Below are 23,370 nucleotides of genomic sequence, written 5' to 3'. Positions count from 1 at the left end.
GCAAGCTCCACCTCTTGGGTTCATGCCATTCTCCCGCCTCAGCCTTGCGAGTAGCTGGGACTACAGGCACCCGCCACCACACCTGGCTAATTTTGTTTTTGTATTTTTAGTAGAGATGGGGTTTCACCATGTTGGCCAGGATGGTCTTGATCTCCTGACCTCGTGATCCGCCCACCTCAACCTTCCAAAGTGCTGGGATTACAGGCGTGAGCCACTGTACCTGGCCAAAAATTTTTAAAAATTAGCTGGATGTGGTTGTGCACACCTGTGGTCCCAGTTACTCAGGAGGCTGAGGTGGGAGGATCACTTTAGCCTGGGAGGTCAAGGCTGTAGTGAGCTATGATGGCAGCACTGTACTCCAGCCTGGGTGATACAATGAGACTCTGTACTCCCTCCACCACCTCCAAAAAAGAATGTTTAAAATTAAAAAGACTGGCAATACCAAATGTTGGCAAAGATGCAGAGAAACTGGAACTCTTATGCACTGCTGGCCAGAATGTAAAATGGCACAACCACTTTAGAAAACTGGCAGTTTCTTTTTTCTTTTCTTTTCTTTTTTTTTTTTTTTTTTTGAGACAGAGTCTTGCTCTGTCGCCCAGGCTGGAGTGCAGTGGTGCGATCTCAGCTCACGGCAGCCTCTGCCTCCTGGATTCAAACGATTCTCAAGCCTCAATCCCGAGAAACTGGGATTACAGGTATGCACCACCACACCCTGCTAATTTTTGTATTTTTAGTAGAGATGGGGTTTCACCATGTTGGCCAGGCTGGTCTTGAACTCTGCCACTGCGCCCGGTCACAAAAACTGGCAGTTTCTTAAAAAGTTAAACATATACCTACCACATGATTCAACCACTCTACTCTTAGATATTTACCTAAGTAAATGAAACCATATGTTTATACAAAGACTTGTACATGAATATTCATAGCAGCTTTATTTATAAAAGTTGAAACCGGAAATAAGTCAAATATCCATCACGAGTGGATGGACAAACAAACTGTATCATATGCATACAATGAAATACTACTTAGCAATTAATAAACTATGGCTACACATAAGAACATGAATAATAATTATAACTAATAATATTATAACTAATAATGAACATGAATAATTATAACTAATAGTTAATTATAACTGAAAATAATTATACTGAAAGAAGCCAGAAAAACAGTACATTTATATGTTCCATTTATATAAAATTATAGAAAATGTAAACTAATCTCTAGTGACAGAAAGCTGATCAGTGGTTGCCTGGGGACTCATGGGGGATAGAGAAAGTTGAGGAGAGATTACGAAAGCGCACAAGAAATCTTCTGGGGGTAATTGACATGTTCACAATCATGACTGTGATGATGGTTTTATGGGTGTATACATATATCAAAACATACCTAAATGTACACTTTAATACATGCAGTTTATCAATTATAGCTCTTTAAATGTACAAAAATTGAGAATAAATCAGAAGTGAAAACATAAATATTCAGGCAAAATCTGATGCGTCCTTTGAAAGGGGACTCTAACTCTAGGAATAGGTAAATAATGATACCTTAATGCTTGTGTAAATAAGTTAAAGGGAGTGGCATTATTAACACTGATGAGGAAAGACAAGTAGGGGGGAAAAAAAAGTAGAAAAGATAAACAAGGAACTTTTTCAATCTTTCCTACCCAAAGGAAGGAAAACGTTAAGTTGGATCTCATGGGTGGGTCATAAAATCAGCTCAGTGGTTTAAAACAAACAACTCTAACCAAAACTGAAATGCTCTAGACTAGAATAGAAAACACTAGGACATAGAGTAGGTGGTAACGTTAAGTATTATACTATATGTAATGATGTAAACTTTGCTTTTTTTTTTTTGAGATGGGGTCTCACCATGTTGCCCAGGCTGGACTGCAGTGGTTATTCACAGGTGGGATCATTGTGTACTACAGCTTCACATTCCTAGGCTCAAGCGATACTCCTCCCTCAGCCTCCTACGTAGCTTAGACTACAAGTGTGCACTATTGCACCTGGCTGAAGTTGTATTTCTTAATGTGGGTTGTGTCAGACGAAAAAGTATGTAAAATGTTGAATTCTAGATCACAGAAGAAGTCTATAGATTTTGTCCAAAAGAGAAAATGGAAAAACTAAAACTATGTGAAAAGAACTGGTAGTTTCTTCTGAAATGTACTATATATTTCTTAAAAAGACCAGAGGGCAAACATAAACTGAGGAAGAGTTGCCGCATTTTTTTTTTAAGATGGAATCTTACTCTGTTGCTCAGGCTGGAGTGCAGTGGTGCAATCTCGGCTCACTGCAATCTCCACCTCCCAGGTTCAAGTGATTCTCCTGCCTCAGCCTCCTGAGTAGCTGAGATTACAGGCACCTGCCACCATGTCCGGCTAATTTTTTGTATTTTTAGTAGAGACCGGGTTTCACCATGTTGGCCAGGCTGGTCTAAAACTCCTGATCTCAAGCAATCCACCCGCCTCGGCCTCCCAAAGTGCTGGGATTATAGGCATGAGCTGCCGTGCCTGGCCTTTTTTTTTTTTTTTTTTTTTTTTGTGATGGATCTTGCTCTGTCGCCCAGGCTGGAGTGCAGTGGCATGATCTCTGCTCACTGCAACCTCTGCCTCCCGGGCTCAAGTGATTCTCCTGCCTCAGCCTCCCAAGTTGCTGGGATTACAGGCATGCACAACCACACCCAGCTCATTTTTGTATTTTTAGTAGAGATGGGGTTTCACCATGTTGGCCAGGCTGGTCTCGAACTCCTGACCTCAAGTAATCCACATGCCCCAGCCTCCCAAAGTGCTGGGATTACAGGCGTGAGCCACCGTGCCTGGCTAAGTTGCCACCTTTTATGTGAAAATATATTAGGATAAAACCATTGATTACAAGAGGTTATACAAAACTAACACTAAGGAATAAAGAAAAGCCAGGCAAGTGATTTTAACAGGGGAGAGAAAAGAATTCAAGACAGACTAAGAAATGGAGTATAAACATTTGGAAAAGAGGCTGGGCTCATACCTATAATCCCAGCACTTTAGGAGTTCGAGGCTACAGTGAGCTATTATTGTCCCCCTGCACTATAGTATGGGTGACAAAAAACTGGAAAAGAATGGGAAACATGAAGAATGGTAGTACAGTTAAACAAATTATACCTGAAAATTTTATGTAGGAGGAAAAAAGCTACTTTAAAATAAACGTGGCCTATAATTTTTTATTTTACCAATTTAAAATATTTTAACATAAAACAAAAGCCTTAAGCTGTGTGTGGGGGCCAGGCATGCTGACTCATGACTGTAATCCCGGCACTCTGGGAGGCCGAGGTGGGAGGATTGCTTGAGGCCAGGAGTTTAAGACTAGTCTTGGCAACTACCCTGTCTTTACAAAAACAAAACAAAACAAAACAAAACAAAAAACCGGCCGGGCACGGTGGCTCATGTCTGTAATCCCAGCACTCCGGGAGTCTGAGGCAGGTGGATCATGAGGTCAGGAGTTCGAGACCAGCCTGACCAATATGGTGAAACCCCATCTCTACGAAAAACACAAAAACTAGTCAGGCGTGGTGGCACGTGACTGTAGTCCCAGCTACTCGGGAGGCAGAGCCAGAAAAATCGCTTGAACCCAGGAGGCAGACGCCACAGTGAGCTGAGATTGCGCCACTGCACTCCAGCCTGAGTGACAGAGCGAGACTCCGTCTCAAAAAAACAAACAAAAACAAAAACAAAACCATGTGTATGTGATTGTTAAAGTAGTTCATTTTTACTGTAAATTCTGAAACATATAGGAAGAAAAAGTCATTTATGAACTCAATATTCAGAGATAACTATGGTTTAACATTTTCATGTATTTCCTTTAGACTATTTTCTATGCTTTCATTTTTATCAGGAAACTATTCTTCCCCCCTTTATTGACTAAACTATGCTTGAGTCCCTGGCAATTTATAAAATTAAAGCTAGTTTTTATATTCATTAATATTTGAAAGATTCTGAGTTTTACTACTAAAGGAATGTTTCTTAATCTCAATGCAACTATGAAAGCAAAAATGGCTTCTTTAGACATAGCTGCATTTTTCTCTTTTTATGAACTATGTACTTGCTACCTAACTCTAGTATTGTATTGTCACCGCAGAGAAGCAGTTTATTGACTGTAGCACATTAGATTTAAATGGATTCCCTGGAAGTGAACCAAGTATTATGAATTCCTTACTTGGCAACCTACTCTATACTGGAAGTAAAACGTTTTCAGGTAAATATGCATATGATACATATCTCATAATGATAGGGTTGCCGAGAGATATTTCAAAATAATAGATCCCATTTGCGCTGGTGAAATAAAACAATTTAAGGAAGATGAAGTTGTATTTTACTAGAATAAAATTTCACAGATTTTTCTTTTAGGGATACTCTATTGTGAGGCTGGCACCTCTAATTAATCCTAGTAAAGTATTCAGCCTCTCATTTGCTATCAGGGACCTCTCAAAAATCTGTCCCAGTTCCCATAGCAGGGACTGTAGTTTTGGAAGCAATCTTGGACGTATGTGCTTGACAATAGGCTCTTTAATTGCCACATACTTAAATATTTCAATCTGACTTGAAACAGAAGCCAAACTTGAAAGTAACCTACTGACTAAGATAACCAATGAAGACAGTGCTCATTCTAAATCTGTATGGAAACTATAATGTGTCTCTAGCCTGTCTCTGACATGACATCACCCCACTTAAATCAGGATCCAAAATGGAAATATTATTTTAGTCCTACCAAGACAATCTAAAATTGAAATGTGAAAATATATAGTAAAATAATTTAAGTTGCTTATTTTTTCACTTTTTGTCCTTTTATTATAGTCAAGAAAATTAATTTGTATAAAGCATAAAAACAACACCTTCAGAATGAATCACTCTTATTACATTCTGGAAATAAGAACAGATTGCTATGGAAAAGGCAAACAAGTTTCTGGAAATATAATTATGATCGTGGAAGCTAAAACTTTAATGAATAGATAACTGATACAAGGGTAATAGTGAAAACTAAATGGGTCATTTGAAGATAAAGCTGAGTAAATCTTGAAAAATGTAGTAAGGGAGGCCAGGTGTGTGGGGAGGGGAGGAGGGAGGGGAAGGGGGGAAGGAGGGGAAGTGGGGAGGAGGGGAGAGAGGGAAGCGGAGGGAAGGGGGGAAGAGGGGGGAGGGGGAAGCGGAGGGGAGGGGGAGGCAGAGGGGGAGGTGGAGGGGGAGGGGAGGGGGACGGGAGGAAGAAAAACATAGAGGGAGAAAAAATGGAAAATATAAGAAAAAAATGATTCTTAGAATGTCAGGTGGTACAATATTTGTCTAGTGGGAATTCCAGAAGGAAGAATTGAAAGGTAAGAAATAATTTTAAAAAAATACCAGGCTAGGCATGATGGCTCATGCTTATGATCTCAGTACTTTGAGAAGCTGAGGTAGGAGGACCGCTTGAATTCAGGAGTTTGAGACCAGCCTGGGAAACAAAGCGAGACCCTGTCTCTACCAAAAATTTAAAAAGCCAGGCAAAGTGGTATGCACCTGAAGTCTCAGCTACTCAGGAAGATGAAGAAGGAGAATAGCTTAAGCAGAGGAGTTCAAAGCTGCAGTGAGCCATGATCACACCACTATACTCCAGCCAGAATGACAGAGCGAGATCCTGTCTCAAAAAAAAAAAAAAAAAAAAAAAGAAAGAAAGAAAAAGAAAAAAGAAAATTCCTCTGAATTTAAGAAACTTTTGAATTTTCAAACTGAAAACCTACCCAGTGCCAAGCAAAATGTGTGTAAAGATCCATGCCTACAAACATCAAGGTGAAATTTCACAATTCTAGTGATAAAGTCTTAAAAGCTTATAGAGAAAAAAAATTAAGAGGATAAAACAAAAACATAACAAAACAAAAAGCAATGAAATGATTCAGGATGGCACTGATATTCTCATTAGACTGGAGACTAGGGCCTAGAGCACATGGAGATTGTAGGCTAGAGAATGATGGAGTAGTAGTTTCAAAGTTGTGAAGAAAATAATTATGATATTGAAACTATTATCCAGCCAGATTATTACTCGAGAGTGAGGGCAAGATAAAAACATTTTTAAACATGCAAGGATTCATAATGTTTACCACCATACACATACTAATACACATTACTTAAGGAGGAACTTGATCAAAAAAACAATCGTTTACAAGAAAGAGAATGACATGAGATTTTTAATGCGCTTCTGAGTATAGCCTAAAAACAAGACAAAGAAAGATGACAAGAAACCAAAAAGAAATCATTTGATGATGACTTTTTAAATTTTTTTTTGTTTTTTTTTGAGATGGGGTCTCACTCTGTCACCCAGGCTGGAGTGCAGTGGCACGATCTCGGCTCGCTGCAACCTCCACCTCTGGGGTTCAAGCAATTCTCCTACCTCAGCCTCCTGGGCAGCTGAGACTTGATGACATTTTTTTTAAAGAGACAGGGTCTTACTCAGGCTGGAGGGCAGTGGTGTGATCATAGCTCACTGCAGCCTCAAACCCTTGGGCTCAAGTGATGGATGATAACTTGAAACATTCTCCCCAAAGCGCAGGGGAGATTTTAGTAACTAATGTAGAATTTTTATTTCCTATAAATCCAAGCACAATACTTTGTTGTGCAGTGAATGCTTACATAATCATAATACCAAAAATTTCTCGTTATTGTATTTAAATATTAGATGAATTTACAGACAAAACATAAATCATTTAATAATAGAATATTACAAACTGGGAGAAAGTAAACGAGAGATAACTTAAGAATAGATAGAGTATTTGAAGTTATAATGGTAATCTTTGGAAGAGAAAAAACCCAAAAGATTGCTAAAGGGAGTTACTTACGGAGAGTGATAGTAGGGAGAGGTAGTTTTTTCCTTTTTAATACAATAATTATCATATATCATCCAATAGAATCATTATATGATTTTATCAATAGAATACTGACCAAATGGAGAGAAATAGATACATCTAGAGGTACTGACATTAAAAAAATGTGTTTAAGTAAAAAAATAAACTTCAGAAATGATAGTAGATAATTAGATTATCCTATTTATACTAAAAGATTATATGAGTGTATATTTGTTAATTTGTAAGATGTTTTCAGTGTTGTAACAACAACTTACTCAAATGGCAGGGGACTTGAGATATTTCATTGTTGTGAATTTTACATATATATAAATATATGTATATAAATATATATGTATATAAATATATATATATGCTTTTTTTTTTTTTTTGAGACAGAGTCTCGCTCTGTCACCCAGGCTGGAGTGCAGTGGTGTGATCTCGGCTCACTGCAATCTCTGCCTCCCACGTTCAAGCAATTCTCCTGCCTCAGCCTCCCAACTAGCTGGGACTACAGACACACGCCACCACGCCCGGCTAATTTTTTGTATTTTAGTAGAGGTGGGGTTTCACCATGTTGCCCAGGCTGGTCGCGAACTCCTGAGCTCAGGCAATCTGCCCGCCTCGGCCTCCCAAAGTGCTGGGATTACAGGAGTGAGCCACCGCACCCAGCCGAATTATATTTTTAATAATTAGCAGAATTCATAGGCTGCACCTTGGTTTTTTTCAGGTCTAGCCTAAATTTTCATTAGCCATTAGTTATGTAAGCCTGCACTACTTAACAGTTTTGGTACTATTCTCAAGAGAGTAAGATAGAATTTCAATAATATTTAAAATATTAATATGTTAATTTATCCAGCTGTTACCTAATCTGGCAAACTTATGACACATTAGTTATTCTCTCTAAATAGTATTTTAAGCTTGGAAAAAAACAAAATGGAACTAAAAACTGACTTTTTTTCATATTGAAAAATTTGAAAACATCATAAAAATCAAGTTTGATTTGTGGCATTAGGCAACTCCAAAAACTATTAACGTTATTAACAGTCTATTTTTGTTTCAAACAACATTAAAACATATTCAGTCATAAGTCCTCTCTTTAATAACTTAGTTTTTTCTTACCAGGCTATTTTCTTTCCAGGCTTCTGGGAACTTGGGTCTCTGTTTTTCCCTAGACACGAGAACCTGCATATCCTCAAAAGTGGGATGGTTTCCAACCTCTGTCTGAAAAGCCATCTGGTACTCTGGTACGGATTCCCCTGTGGATTTGTAGAAAAGAATGACAGAATAAAATTTCTAACTATCATAAATGATAGAATAACAGGGGTATTTCTGATACCAAGTAAGCAAAAAAAATTGTGTCACAATCTTTTTATTTTTTCAACCCCTTCAGGCACATTTGGAAATCCTAAAGAGACCTTGCTGTAGGTTTAATGATTTTTTTTTTCTTTTTTTTTTTTTTTAGACAGAGTCTTACTCTGTTGCCCAGGCTGGAGTGCAGTGGCATGATCTCGGCTCACTGCAACCTCTGCCTCCCGGGTTCAAGTGATTCTCTCGCCTCAGCCTCCCGAGTAGCTTGGATTACAGGCACACACCACCACGTCCAGCTAATTTTCATATTTTAGTAGAGATAGGGTTTCACCATGTTGGCCAGGCTGGTCTTGAACTCCTGACCTCAGGTGATCCACCAGCCTCGGCCTCCTAAAGTGCTGGGATTACAGGCGTGAGCCACCATGCCCAGTCTAATGCATTATTAATAAATGTTTTGCTTAGAATAGTCTCAAATATTTGTTGATAAGTCAAATGGTAGTTTCAATGATGGATAGGTATTTTTAAATGGTTTCTGGTATTACTAAATTCAGGGAAAAAAGACTATTATGTTTATAAGGCATACTTAATACTTGAAAACATGCCTGAACACTGATCCCATGGAGGCGGGTAAAGATGAGGAAAAACTCCAGGACCTAGTACAACAAATATGCCTACAGAACCAAATGTAAGTGGGTGGGTTGAACAGTCACTATGTCTCATTACATCATTGGTTCTATTATAGTCCAGCCAGACTGTATCAAATGTTACAAAAATATTTATGATAATGGTCATTTGAAAGAAAAATCAATATACTTTAAAAAAATTTTTTTTCAAAGAAACGCTCTCACTTTGTTGCCCAGGATGGAGTACGGTGGCATTATCATAGCTTACTGTAACTTGAACTCCTGCACTCAAGTGGCCTCCCTAATAGCTAAGACTACAAGAGTGTGGCACCATGCCCAGCTAATTTTTAAAAATACTTTTGTAGAGATAAGGTCTTGCCATGTTGCCCAGGCTGGTCTCATACTTCTGCCCTCAAATGATTTTCCTGCCTCAGCCTCCCAAGGTGCTGAGATTACAGGTGTGAACCACTGTGCCCAGCTCTAAAAATTCCTTTTAACTAACAGGTAGTATTTAGATCATGGACTTAAATATTATTAACTATTTTATCACTATTTAATAACCCTATTCACTGCCAATAAGCACAATCAACTCTGATGTTAGGCTTTTGATTTTTACAAAATATGATAATAAAATTAAGTTTATGTATATAATATATTGAACCACACAGAAGACCCCTGGGACCAACACTCAATGATCTAGTAGAAACCATGGCAAAGAACACAGAGACTGTTCCTGTCTCTTTACCCGTCCTCCCACCCTATTAAAATGACAAGATAAATTAGAAGGAAGAACGCCAAGACAGAGGATAAGGCATTTAGGTTCTAATCTTCACTTCATCTTGACCTTGGAAAAGTCATTTAACTATTCTGTGTTTTAGACTTCCTGTAAGCAAAATGGCAATGCCTGCAGCCTTCCTTATATCACTTACATGGAGATAATACAAAGTTATAATGACCCAGATGGAAACCACATTACAAATAAGTTTATGTTTCATTTAAGTTTTGTTTCTATTTGAATACTCAAAACAACTCATAAATACTTGCCCTCCACCAATATTAAAAAAGATTTACAAAGATTAATTCTATTATCTGTGCAGCATCGCCCAAGTTTGTTGTAATACTGCCTTATGTATAAATACAAGTGAGTTTCACATACTGTAAACATTTAAGCAGATACTTAGTGTTGATCAATAACATCAACATTGAACTTGAGAGATAAAATTAAAGGATTTAATAATCATGGCAGTTAGTATATCACTTTCTTCCTTGAAACCCCATGTGATAAAACCTTATCCTATACCATCTGTGAATTGCAAGGTATTTACTAATGTATCTGATCTGTCTCTGAGACATACACACAACACATACACATACCTTCCAAGTGTTATTTATTATTTTTTTTCAAATGCTGGTTTAGTAGAATAACTAAAAATTCACAATTTTACTCTTTTAAAAAATTAGGTCCAAATTATAATTTTAAAAGTTGCTAAAGGAAATTGAAGCACAATCTTTTATGAATGCAATGGTTAAGAATTACCAAATAAATTTCCACTAAATCTTCACAGTTCAAAATCTAATTGTTCAATAGAAACTTGTTTAGTGCTAACTTAGTGTTAGGTATTAGAGATACAAAGGTGAATGTTAATGACAAAAATCATCATCATGGAAGATAATAACCTTATTGTATTTCCTTAAAACCTTACTGAATTTCCTTACTATCGCTGGATTGCTCAAGGAAAGTTTTATAATCTCATTTTCTTTAGAACTGCCCAAAATATTATAGTAATATCTAGCACTATCAGATACCATTACCTGCTTCTCACCCCATGTGCCACTTGTTAACTATGTCTCTACCAGTTACAGACCTTTTTTTAGCTCCCTTCTCAAATTACACTTATTCTTTCTTCCTTTTTCTATCTCTTCTTTTTTTCTTCCCTCTCCCCCTTCTATTTAAACTTTGTAGCATTTCACTCTTCCTCTGTAATACAGATATATCATTTATTTTACTAACATTTTATAGAGAAGTAACCTTCATTACATAGTGTTTCCATTTAATAATACAGCACATACTGCATTTTGAGGTATATCATAAAAGTTTAAAAAATGTTTTATAAGAATTTTATAGTTAGTATACATTATTCTCTAGGTTTATTAATATATTTATATGATCCTTTTTTCTTTTCTACTTCCACCTCATTTAATTGTTAAAATTTTCAAGAGTGCCCTGTATCCCTTGACTGTGCTTTTTAAATACTTTCCCCTCCTATATACACTCTGTAACATGATTTCTGTGTTCTGTATTCCACAGAAACTCTTCTAAAAATACCAATGACCTCCTCCTACTCAAATTCAAAAATCATTCCTCAGTTCTGTTTCCTCTTGACTTTTCAATTACATCTATTGCCATCAATCTTGGTGTGGTTTTTTATTTTTATTTTTTAATCAGCTTCCTCAGGCTGAAATCTTAGTTCTTAAAGTTTTCTAATACTGACTTACAAGGCATTAGGATTTTTCAGTTTTCTCACTATTTTTCTGATCATTTGTCTTCTTAATTAACCTACTTCATGGGGGTAGTACCCCAATATTCAGTCATTATTCACCTATTTTTCTTTATTTTTATGTTCCAGTTAAAGGAGTGCATCGACTCATAACTTCTCAGTTACCATCTCTATGTAGACAACTCCCAAATAACCATTTTAATCTTAAATTTCCATCTTATTTATTATTTTTAATTGTCTTTAAAAATTTATTTAGTTGTCTGTCAATACCCCATCGAACAGTCTCCAGGATTAACTCATCTTTCTGGTTGCCACTCTGACCCTCACTTTTTTTTTTTTTTTTTTTTTTGAGACAGAGTCTCGCTTTGTCACCCAGGCTGGAGTGCAGTGGCGCGATCTCTGCTCACTGCAACCTCTGCGTCCCGGGTTCAAGCAATTCTCTTGTGTCAGCCTCCCGAGTAGCTGGGATTACAGGTGCCCACAACCAAGCCTGGCTAATTTTTTTGTACTTTTAGTACAGTTGGGGTTTCACCACGTTGGTCAGGCTGGTCTCAAACTCCTGACCTCAGGTGATCCACTAGCCTTGGCCTCCCAAAGTGCTGGGATTACAGGTGTGAGCCACTGTGCCTGGCCCACCCTCACTGTGTTTTAAGACCTCTGAATAGTTCCTTCTTTTTTTTTTTAAGAGATGGAGTCTCGCTCTGTTGCCCAGGATGGAGGGCAATGGAGGCAATCTCGGCTCACTGCAACCTCCGCCTCCCTAGTTCAAGCAGTTCTCCTGCCTCAGACTCCCAAGTAGTTGGAATTACAGGTGACTGCCACCACGACCAGCTAATTTTTAAATATTTTTAGTAGAGATAGGCTTTCACCATGTTGGCCCGGCTGGTTTCGAACTCCTGACCTCAAATGATCCACCCACCTCAGCCTCCCAAAGTGCTAGGATTACAGGCCTGAGCCACCGTGACCGGCCAACCTCTGAATATTTCTCAATTCCTTTGAATCCCATTCTTTTTATTTTTTGACATGGAGTCTCGTTCTGTCACCCAGGCTGGAGTGCAGTGGCGCGATCTCGGCTCACTGCAACCTCTGCCTCCCAGGTTCAGGTGATTCTCCTGCCTCAGCCTCCTGAGTAGCTGGGATTACAGGCGTGTGCCACTGCACCTGTCTAATTTTTGTATTTGTAGTAGAGCGGGGTTTCACCATGCTGGCCAGGCTGGTCTCGAACTCCTGACCTGGAGATCCACCCTCACCCCTCTCAGCCTCCTAAAGTGCTGGGTTTGCAGGTGTGAGCCACACCTGGCCTGAATCTCATTCTTTTAACAGATAACCACAAGTACAGATTTCTTCTCTGCATTTTCTCCCAGATTTGCCTCTCCCCATTTCCATATCCAAGATTACGGGGTATTTTAAAGCAACTCTCTTCTTATTCCTTTATTTTTTTTTATCGTGGTAGAATATACATAACATAAAACTGATCATTTTAACCATTTTTAAGTGCACCATTCTGTGGTATTAAGTACATTCACACTATTGTACAACCATTACTACTAACCATTTCTAGAACTGTTTCTATCTTCCCAAACTGAAACTCTGTACCCATTAAACAGTAACTCTCCATTTCTTTTTCCTTTTTAAGCCCCTTCTAGTTCTATTTCTATTTTAATTAATCCTACATATTTGCTAAAATAATCTTCTGAAAACAAGATTTAATTGCCTTTCCCTATTCAAACATTTGATATCATTCTTTATTATTTATCAGATCAAAAGCGATAGTCATTCTTTGAACACAGTAGTTTTTCAAAATATATTGCTTGTAGCAGTGTACTAATCTGATGAAAAAATCATTTCAGTCAGACATGCTTCTAAAACAAAAATCCTACATGAGACTATTAACAAAGAAATTACCAAACTGTGGTCAAAGTTCTGATAATACAATACTTGTGGGTTTGGGTGTGGTGGCTCATGCCTGCAATCACAGCATTTTGGGAGGCTGAGGCAGGAGGATCACTTGAGCCCAGGAGTTCGAGGCCAGCCTGGGCAATACAGCAAAACACCGTCTCGACAAAAAATAAAATATTAGCCGGGCGTGGTGGCATGCACCTGTAGTCCTAGCTACTCAGGAGGCTGAGCAGGAGGACTGCTTGAGCCCAAGAGTTCAGTGCTGCAGTGAGCTATGATTGCACTACTGCACTCCGGCCTGGGCAGGAGTGAGACCCTGTCTCTTAAAAACAAAACAAAAAAAGTACTTCTTTTTTTTTTTTTTTTTTTGAGACCGAGTTTCACTCTTGTTGCCCAGGCTGGAGTGCAATGGTGCAATCTCAGCATTGCAACCTCTGCCTCCCGGGTTCAAGTGATTCTCCTGCCTCAGCCTCCCAAGTAGCTGGGATTACAGGCATGTGCCACCACATCCAGCTAATTTTGTATTTTTAGTAGAGACAGGGTTTCACCATGTTGGTCAGGCTGGTCTTGAACTCCCGACCTCAGGTGATACACTTGCCTCGGCCTCCTAAGGTGCTGGGATTACAGGCGTGAGCCACCGCACCCGGCCAAAAAAAGTACTTGTTGATACTACTGCAATTACTGCTATTTTCAGAAAAATGCCTCAATTGAATCTCTGTACTTTTAATTAACTAGAAAATATACTTCTAGATAACTGATTGACCTGTACTTAATCTACTAATCACTGATTTATTTCATTGTATTTTTGAATTACAAACTAATGTTTGGCCTGGTGCAGTGGCTCACTCCTGTAATCCAGGCACTTTTGGAGGCTGAAGTGGGTGGATCACTTGAACCCAGGAGTTTGAGACCAGCCTGAGCAACATGGTGAAACCTTGTCTCTACAAAAAAATACAAAAATGAACCAGGCTTGGTGGTGCATGCCTGTAGTCCCAGCTACTCAGAGGCTGAGGTGGGAGAATCACCTGAGCCTGGGGAGGTCAAGGCTGCAGTGAGCTGTGATCACACCACTGCACTCCAGCCTAGGTGACAGAGTGAGGCTCTGTCTCTTAAAAAAATTTTATTTAGCTCCCTCTCCCTCTCCCTCTCCCCACGGTCTCCCTCTCCCTCTGTTTCCACAGTCTCCCTCTCCCTCTCTTTCCACGGTCTCCCTCTCATGCCGAGCCGAAGCTGGACTGTACTGCTGCCATCTCAGCTCACTGCAATCTCCCTGCCTGATTCTCCTGCCTCAGCCTGCCGAGTGCCTGCGATTGCAGGCACGCGCCGCCACGCCTGACTGGTTTTGGTGGAGACGGGGTTTCGCTGTGTTGGCCAGGCCGGTCTCCAGCCCCTAACCGCGAGTGATCCGCCAGCCTCGGCCTCCCGAGGTGCCGGGATTGCAGATGGAGTCTCGTTCACTCAGTGCTCAATGGTGCCCAGGCTGGAGTGCAGTGGCGTGATCTCGGCTCGCTACAACCTCCACCTCCCAGCCGCCTGCCTTGGCCTCCCAAAGTGCCGAGATTGCAGCCTCTGCCCGGCCGCCACCCCGTCTGGGAAGTGAGGAGCGTCTCTGCCTGGCCGCCCATCAGCTGGGATGTGAGGAGCCCCTCTGCCCGGCTGCCCAGTCTGGAAAGTGAGGAGCATCTCCACCCGGCCGCCATCCCATCTAGGAAGTGAGGAGCACCTCTTCCTGGCCGCCATCACATCTAGGAAGTGAGGAGCGTCTCTGCCCGGCCGCCCATCGTCTGAGATGTGGGGAGCGCCTCTGCCCCGCCGCCCCATCTGGGATGTGAGGAGCGCCTCTGCCCGGCCGAGACCCCGTCTGGGAAGTGAGGAGCGTCTCTGCCCGGCCGCCCCGTCTGAGAAGTGAGGAGACCCTCTGCCTGGCAACCGCCCCGTCTGAGAAGTGAGGAGCCTCTCCGCCCGGCAGCCACCCCGTCCAGGAGGGAGTTGGGGGGGGGTCAGCCCCCCGCCAGGCCAGCCGCCCCATCCGGGAGGGAGGTGGGGGGGTCAGCCCCCGCCCGGCCAGCCGCCCCGTCCAGGAGGGAGGTGGGGGGGTCAGCCCCCCGCCTGGCCAGCCGCCCCGTCTGGGAGGTGACAGGCGCCTCTGCCCGGCCGCCCCTACTGGGAAGTGAGAAGCCCCTCTGCCCGGCCAGCCGCCCCGTCCAGGAGGGAGGTGGGGGGGTCAGCCCCCCGCCTGGCCAGCCGCCCCGTCTGGGAGGTGACAGGCGCCTCTGCCCGGCCGCCCCTACTGGGAAGTAAGAAGCCCCTCTGCCCGGCCAGCCGCCCCGTCCGGGAGGGAGGTGGGGGGGGTCAGCCCCCCGCCCGGCCAGCCGCCCCGTCCGGGAGGGAGGTGGGGGGGTCAGCCACACGCCCGGCCAGCCGCCCCGTCCGGGAGGGAGGTGGGGGGGTCAGCCCCCCACCCGGCCAGCTGCCCTGTCCGGGAGGGAGGTGGGGGGGCCAGCCCCCCGCCCGGCCAGCCGCCCCGTCTGGGAGGTGAGGGGCGCCTCTGCCCGGCCGCCCCTACTGGGAAGTGAGGAGCCCCTCTGCCTGGCCAGCCGCCCCGTCCGGGAGGGAGGTGGGGGGGTCAGCCCCCTGCCCGGTCAGCTGCCCCGTCTGGGAGGTGAGGGGCGCCTCTGCCCGGCCGCCCCTACTGGGAAGTGAGGAGCCCCTCTGCCCGGCCACCACCCCGTCTGGGAGGTGTGCCCAACAGCTCATTGAGAACGGGCCAGGATGACAATGGCGGCTTTGTGGAATAGAAAGGCGGGAAAGGTGGGGAAAAGATTGAGAAATCGGATGGTTGCCGTGTCTGTGTAGAAAGAAGTAGACATGGGAGACTTTTCATTTTATTCTATACTAAGAAAACTTCTTCTGCCTTGGGATCCTGTTGATCTGTGACCTTGCCCCCAACCCTGTGCTCTCTGAAACGTGCTATGTCCACTCAGGGTTGAATGGATTAAGGGCGGTGCAAGATGTGCTTTGTTAAACAGATGCTTGAAGGCAGCATGCTCCTTAAGAGTCATCACCACTCCCTAATCTCAAGTACCCAGGGACACAAACACTAGGCAGGGTCCTCTGCCTAGGAAAACCAGAGACCTTTGTTCACTTGTTTATCTGCTGACCTTCCCTCCACTATTGTCCTATGACCCAGCCAAATCCCCCTCTGTGAGAAACACCCAAGAATTATCAATTAAAAATAAATAAATAAATAAATAAATAAAATTTTATTTATATATATATACACACACACACGATACATATATATGTGTGTGTGTGTATATATATATACACACTTGATATATATAAACTAATGTGTAATGCCTAATGTCTTTAAAGCCAAACAATTCAACTCCACTATTAATCTTTTTAAGTTAAATAGCTCTATTTCATAAATTTGTCCAATGCTAGTTCCTTTTTCTATGCTTTTAATGGTGTTACTCCTAAAAGACAGTGGCCACACAGATCAAATCATCTGTATAGCACCTAGAAGAATGCAATGCCAGATTTATAGTTAAAGTTTTTAGATGATACTACAATGATGTAATCCCTAAGAAGGGAAAACTATAAATTCATTTGACTATTTCAAGTAAGCCTCAAACAAACATTCACTTAAATGAGTATTCTTTCCCTTTTTTTGAGACGGAGTCTTGCTCTGTTACCCAGGCTGGAGCGCCATGGCGTGATCTCAGCTCACTGCAACCTCCGCCTACTGGGTTCAAGCAATTCCTCTGCCCCAGCCTCCTGAGTAGCTGGGACTACAGGTGCTCGCCACCACACCTGGCTAATTTTTGTATTATTAGTAGACATGGGGTTTCACCATATTGGCCAGGCTGGTCTCGAACTTCTGACCTCATGATCCGCCTGCCTCGGCCTCCCAAAGTGCTGGGATTACAGGTGTGAGCCACCGCGCCAGGCCTTTTTTTATTTTTTTGAGACAGAGTTTTGCTCTTGTTGCCCAGGCTGGGGTGCAACGGCAAGATCTTGGCTCACTGCAACCTCTGCCTCCCGGGTTCAAGCGATTCTCCTATCTCAGCCTCCCGAGCAGCTGGGATTACAGGTGCATATTATTAGTAGAGATGGGGTTTCACCATATTGGTCAGGTTGGTCTCGAACTCCTGACCTCAGGTGATCCGCAAGCCTCGGCCTCACAAAGTGCTGGGATTATAGGCATGAGCCACCGCACCTGGCCAATGAGTATTCTTTCATTGAAAGGAAGGAAGAAGAGAAAAGAGGAGGAAGGGAAGGAGATAAGGTGAGAGAAGAGGAAGGAAGGAAAAAGAAGGAAGGAGGGAGAAAGGGAGCATGAAAAAAAAAAAGAAAAGGAAAAAGTGTTTACAAATAATTCATTGCTTCTAATTCCTTCTGGGTTCAACTCAGTAAACATCGTAAGTGTACCTTGTCTCAAACACTCAGATGGTGCATAAGGAAAATGTTTACTGCTAAAGCAATCAGAGACCAAACAAAATACAGTTAGATAAGCTATTACTGGCAATTAATTAAATTTCACTCAGATGAAAACCTGGAGTACTCTAAAAAAAAAATTCCTAATTTGCATCCTGCTGCTAATAATGTTTCTAAACACTAGATAGCAATGAACTAAAGGTTTAAATGAAAGTAAAAAGATTCTTACATAAAAGTTGAGTTAGGTACTATAGGTAGAGAAAGAAGATATAACTGCTTCACTTCAAAAAATATCAACTTTTGACAGTAGTTTTTACCTGGGAAGAGGTCTGTACATCTCATAAATATCTCCCAATAGATTAGTCCAAGAGCATACATGTCTACTTGTTTCAAAGCTGATTCACAGTCCCTCAAGTTCACAGCTCCTTCTAGCAGTTCTGGTGCCATATATCTGATAGTGCCAACCTGATAAATTAGAGTGATATTTTTTAGAGAGACAACGTAGCATATTCTGAAGAACAGACATTAGACCAGAAGTTATATGTAAATCTTAGTCATGTCAATGTTATTTGACCCTAACCATGTCATTAAACCTTTCTATAACTTATTTTTTACCTATAAAATGCCCTTCCTGAATAAGTAAACTGTGGTAAATCCATTTTAGTGAATACTATTAATCAATCAAAAAGAATGAGCTAGACTTTCCTATGTATATCAATATAAATAATCTGTAAGATACAGTGAGAAAATTGCAAAACAATATGTATACAACTTAATATTTTTTAAAATTCACAAAAATACAGCTGGGTGGCGGGGTGCAGTGGCTCATGCCTGTAATCCTAGCACTTTGGGAGGCCAAGGCGGGTGGATCTCAAGGTCAGGAGATCGAGACCATCCTGGCTAACACGGTGAAACCCCGTCTCTACTAAAAAAAAAATAAAAAATTAACCAGGCATGGTGGTGGGTGCCTGTAGTCCCAGCTACTCAGGAGGCTGAGGCAGGAAAATAGCGTGAACCCGGGAGATGGAGCTTGCAGTGAGCCATGATCGCGCCACTGCACTCCAGCCTGGGTGACAGAGAGAGACTCCGTCTCAAAAAAAAAAAAAAAAAAAAAAAAAAATACAGCTGGGCGTGGTGGCTCACACTTGTAATTGCAGCACTTTGGGAGGCCAAGGTGGGTGGATTACCTAAGGTCAGGACTTCAAGACCACCCTGACTAACATGGAGAAACCTCGTATCTACTAAAAATACAAAAATTAGCCGGACATGGTGGTACATGCCTATAATGCCAGCTACTCAGGAGGCTGAGGCAGGAGAATTGCTTCAACCTGGGAGGCAGAGGTTGCGGTGGGCTGAGATTGCACCATTGCACTCCAGCCTGGGCAACAAAAGTGAAACTCCATCTCAAAATAAATAAATAAATAAAATTTTAAAATCACAAAAATACATATATGTTGTGCACAGACAAGTATATATGAATGCAGAGAACAAAGTTGGGAAGGATATGTTCCATACTGTAATGGTGATTATCAGAAGGTGGACTGTGTTATCTTAAACTTGGTAACTTTACCCTTGCCTCAAAAATCAGTTCCTACAAATTTGTTCCTAATGCTTGTAAAAATGACTTGGAATGGCAGTGAGTTCCAAAATAAACTGATGAACTTTACAAAGGCCTTTATGAGATGTCTTTTATCCTAATTTTGTAATTCCTAGTATTCTATAATTGGCAGTATATGAGGATAATTGTCCTGAGTCTCACTCACTCTGTCACCCAGGATGGAGTGCAGTGACACAATCTCAGCTCACTGCAACTTCCTCCTCCTGGGTTCAAGCGATTCTCTTGCCTCAGACTCCCGAGTAGCTGGGATTACAGGTGCATGCCACTGCGCCCGGCTAATTTTTGTATTTTTAGTAGAGACGGGGTTTCGCCATGTTGGCCGAGCTGGTCTCGAACTCTTTACCTCAGGTGATCCACCCACCTGGGCCTACCAAAGTGCTGGGATTACAGGCGTGAGCCACCACACCTGGCCAGTAGATGTTTAAATTATCATTTCAAAGTACATCAGTGTGATACCTTTTGTATACACTCACCTCGCTTATGGCTGCATTATCTTCCTCCCCTGGGCGCACCAGTCTATTTCCAGTCAGCCTCATGGACAGTCCAAAGTCACTAATAACACAGGTTCCATCATTTTTCACTAGGACATTTCTGCTGTTTAAATCTCGATGGGAAATTGCAGGTTTATAATGATCTGTTTGGATAATTTCAAATATTTATCAATGAGTAAAAGGGACTATTGAACATGAAATGAATATACATAAATATAGAAGTAGTATTATTTTTCTGCCCATTAATTTTCTAATAACAAAAAAAGAAATCGAAATTTCAACTCACACTCATCACTATTTTCTAATATATTTTACAATATAACTCCTGTTGCATGTATAGTTAAACATTAACTAAAACAAACAAACACGCTGCCACTTCAGATTCTAACACGCACTTGTTTTTTCTCTTCATTTATAGTATAGGGCTGTAAAAGGAGGCAATACAGAAAGGAATATTTGGTATAAACATCAAAAAAAAAAAGTCTGCTTGTCTAAAATAAGTATCAGTGAAAAACTAATGGAGCTCCAAAATTTTAACGTAAATCTTAAACTGCTCTTCTATGGCTTTACAGATCAAATCTGTGACAGCACATTCCAGTTCTGCCCTGAGGTTTAGCCATATCTCTAAGCCCACCTCAGCTTTTCAAATCTAACCACAAATAGTTTTACAATGGTTTGGAAAAACAAGTGGAGGAAGTGGTATCTCTCACCAAGATATGAAAACTTGTTTTTCTGATTTTACAGAAGCAAAGTAGTATTATGCTCCTTCTATTACTTTTTTATCCTTATCATAGGACTACAGGCTCCATGAAGGCAGAAAGAGAACATCTTTTACCTGACTTTAAAAGGCTTGGCACAGAGTAGACACACAGTAAATGATTGCCGACTGAAAGAATGAATCTAACCTAAGCCTCTTACCAAATATAAGTACATTATATTTTTCTTCTCTATAAGGAAATCTTATATAAACCTTGTATTAAATAAAACCATAGCTCTGGAACTGAAAAAAAATTCTATAGCACAATTTCTGAAATTTAAAATATCTGCTTAGGTATAGAGAAAAACAGAGCAATCAGAACAAAGTCAATACATTTACTGAGGATTTGTATTTTGGCACAAATAGACTCAGTATTCAGATGTATTACGCTCATTAATGAGCATTCAAATGCAATTTCACCAGTAATGAAACTACAGATAATTATAATAATCATTGATGTAAAAAATTAAGCAACAGTACAATTTGAAGAAAAAATAGGAGTTACCAATTTCTTCACCTAAGAGTTGATTTCTTTCTCATTTCCTCCCTTACCCACTTCCTGTTCTCCAGTCTTCCAAAGCTTGTATTAACTTGGCTCCTACTCAATTCCTGCAAGAGCTGCATTTCTTACTCTGGATAAAGCCACAACATAAATATATGTCGTACAATCTTGAGCTAATATTTATATAGGAAAACTCATGGAAACATTGAAATATATTTATATAATAATACCAAATCAATGGGCAGAACTACAGACTGCCCTTTTGAGAAAAGTTTTCCCTTTTAAATTCCCCTCTGTACTCATTTTAATTTTCTTTATTTGGGTGTGGAGGGAGGCTGGAACATACAATAATTTTGCCCTGGGCAGAACAGTGCAGCAGGCAAATATCTCAAAGGAAAGCACAACAAGATATTAGTTATATGTATTTTTAAAACCTGACCAAAAATAGTCAATCTATGGATATTTATACATAATTATTACCAGTGCTATCCCCCTGCCCTCCCAAGGACATGAAAGACTATATACAAACTACTTAACAGTAATTTTCTGGTGAAGTCTGAGTTGTCTATATCTATTTTTTTGGTCAGATATTTCTTTGGTAATAAGCATGCGTTGCTATTATAATATGGAAAAAATTCATAGGGAGATCTTATTACAAATAAATATAGGTTCAATTCTTCCTTATTCGGAAGCAACAAACAGCTGAATAAGTAATAACAGTATAATTCCTTACTACCAAATTTCTACTCCAAATAACAAAGTTATATCTGAAGATGCTGGGAAGGATAGAATTCAGTGAAAGAGCACTTCAAGTAAAAATAGTATAGTATAGGCATACAGATGATCTTTCACTTACAGATGGTTTGATTTATGATTTCTCAACTTTACAGTGGTGGGAAAGCAGTAAACAATCAGTAGAAACCATACTTCATTACTTTTTATCACTTTCAGAACAGTGTTCAATAAATCACATGAGATATTCAATCCTTTATTATAAAGTAGACTTTGTATTGGATGATTCGGCCAACTGTAGGCTAATGTAAGTGTTCTGAGCATATTTAAGATAGTTTAGGCTAAGCTATGATGTTCAGTAGGTTAAATGTATTAAATGCATTTTCAACTTACAATATTTCTAACTTACGATCTTTTTTCTTTTCTTTCTTTCATTTTTTTAAAACAGGGTCTCTGGCCAGGCGTGGTGGCTCATGCCTACAATCCCAGCACTTGGGGAGGCTGAGGCGGGTTGATCACGAGGTCAGGAGATCGAGACCATCCTGGCCAACACAGTGAAACCCTGTCTCTACTAAAAATACAAAAAATCAGCTCGGCGTGGTGGTGGGTGCCTGTAGTCCCAGCTACTCTGGAGGCTGAGGCAGGAGAATGGCATGAAGCCGGGAGGCAGAGCTTGCAGTGAGCCGAGATCACGCCATTGCACTCCAGCCTGGGCGACAGAGCGAGACTCCATCTCAAAAGTAAATAAATAAATAAAAACAGGGTCTCGCTCTGTTGCTCAGGCTGGAGTGCAGTGGCATGATCTTGGCTCACTGCAGTCTTGACCTCCTGGGCTCAGGCAATCCTCCCACCTCAGCCTCCTAAATAGCCGGGACTACAGGTGCATGCCACCACAGCCAGCTAATTTTTTTATTTTTGTAGAGACGGGGTCTCACTATGTTGCCGAGACTAGTCTCAAACTTCTGAGCTCAGGAGTTTGATTCTCCTGCCTCAGCCTCCTAAAGTGCTGGGATTACAGGGATGAACTACCATGCCCAGCCAATTTATAATCAGTTCATTGGGATGTAATCCCATTGTAAGTCAAGAAACATCTGTACTTGGGAATATTTTTTATTTATTTATTTATTTATTTTTGAGATGGAGTCTTGCTCCATCGCCCAGGCTGGAGTGCAGTGGCAGCAATCTCAGCTCACTGCAACCTCTGCCTCCCGGGTTCAAGCGATTCTTCTGCCTCAGCCTACCGAGTAGCTGGGACTACAGGCGCACGCCACCAAGCCCAGCTAATTTTTTTTGTATTTTTAGTAGAGACAGGGTTTCACATGTTGGCCAGAATGGTTTCGATTTCTTGACCTCACGATCCACCCACCTCGGCCTCCCAAAGTGCTGGGATTACAGCCTTGAGCCACTGCATTCGGCCAGGGAATATTTTTTAAATAATCAGGTAAAAAACATAAATTCTGGGCAGGCACAGTGGCCCATGCCTGTAATCCCAGCTCTTTTGGAGGTCGAGGCAGGTGGATCACCTGAGGTCAGGAGTTTGAGACCACCCTGGCCAATATGGTGAAACCTTGTCTCTACTAAAATACAAAAAATTAGCCCAGCATGGTGGTGGACGTCTGTAATCCCAGCTACTTGGGAGGCTGAGGCAGGAGAATC

The 23,370-nt window shown here is 41.3% G+C and overlaps 1 protein-coding gene across 1 annotated transcript in view; it reads right to left on the bottom strand.

Annotated features, from left to right (window-relative positions):
* Positions 1-23,370, bottom strand: part of LOC129143431 (bone morphogenetic protein receptor type-2-like) — a 115,870-nt gene that overhangs the window by 10,347 nt on the left and 82,153 nt on the right. The window contains 3 exon segments of the mRNA XM_054680082.2: positions 7,966-8,102; positions 17,932-18,079; positions 19,706-19,866. Of these exon segments, the coding sequence (XP_054536057.1) occupies positions 7,966-8,102; positions 17,932-18,079; positions 19,706-19,866 (446 nt within the window).

This window comes from Pan troglodytes, chromosome 13 (assembly GCF_028858775.2).
Source record: "Pan troglodytes isolate AG18354 chromosome 13, NHGRI_mPanTro3-v2.0_pri, whole genome shotgun sequence".
NCBI lineage: Eukaryota > Metazoa > Chordata > Mammalia > Primates > Hominidae > Pan > Pan troglodytes.
This window is presented reverse-complemented; position numbering and strand designations above follow the sequence as displayed.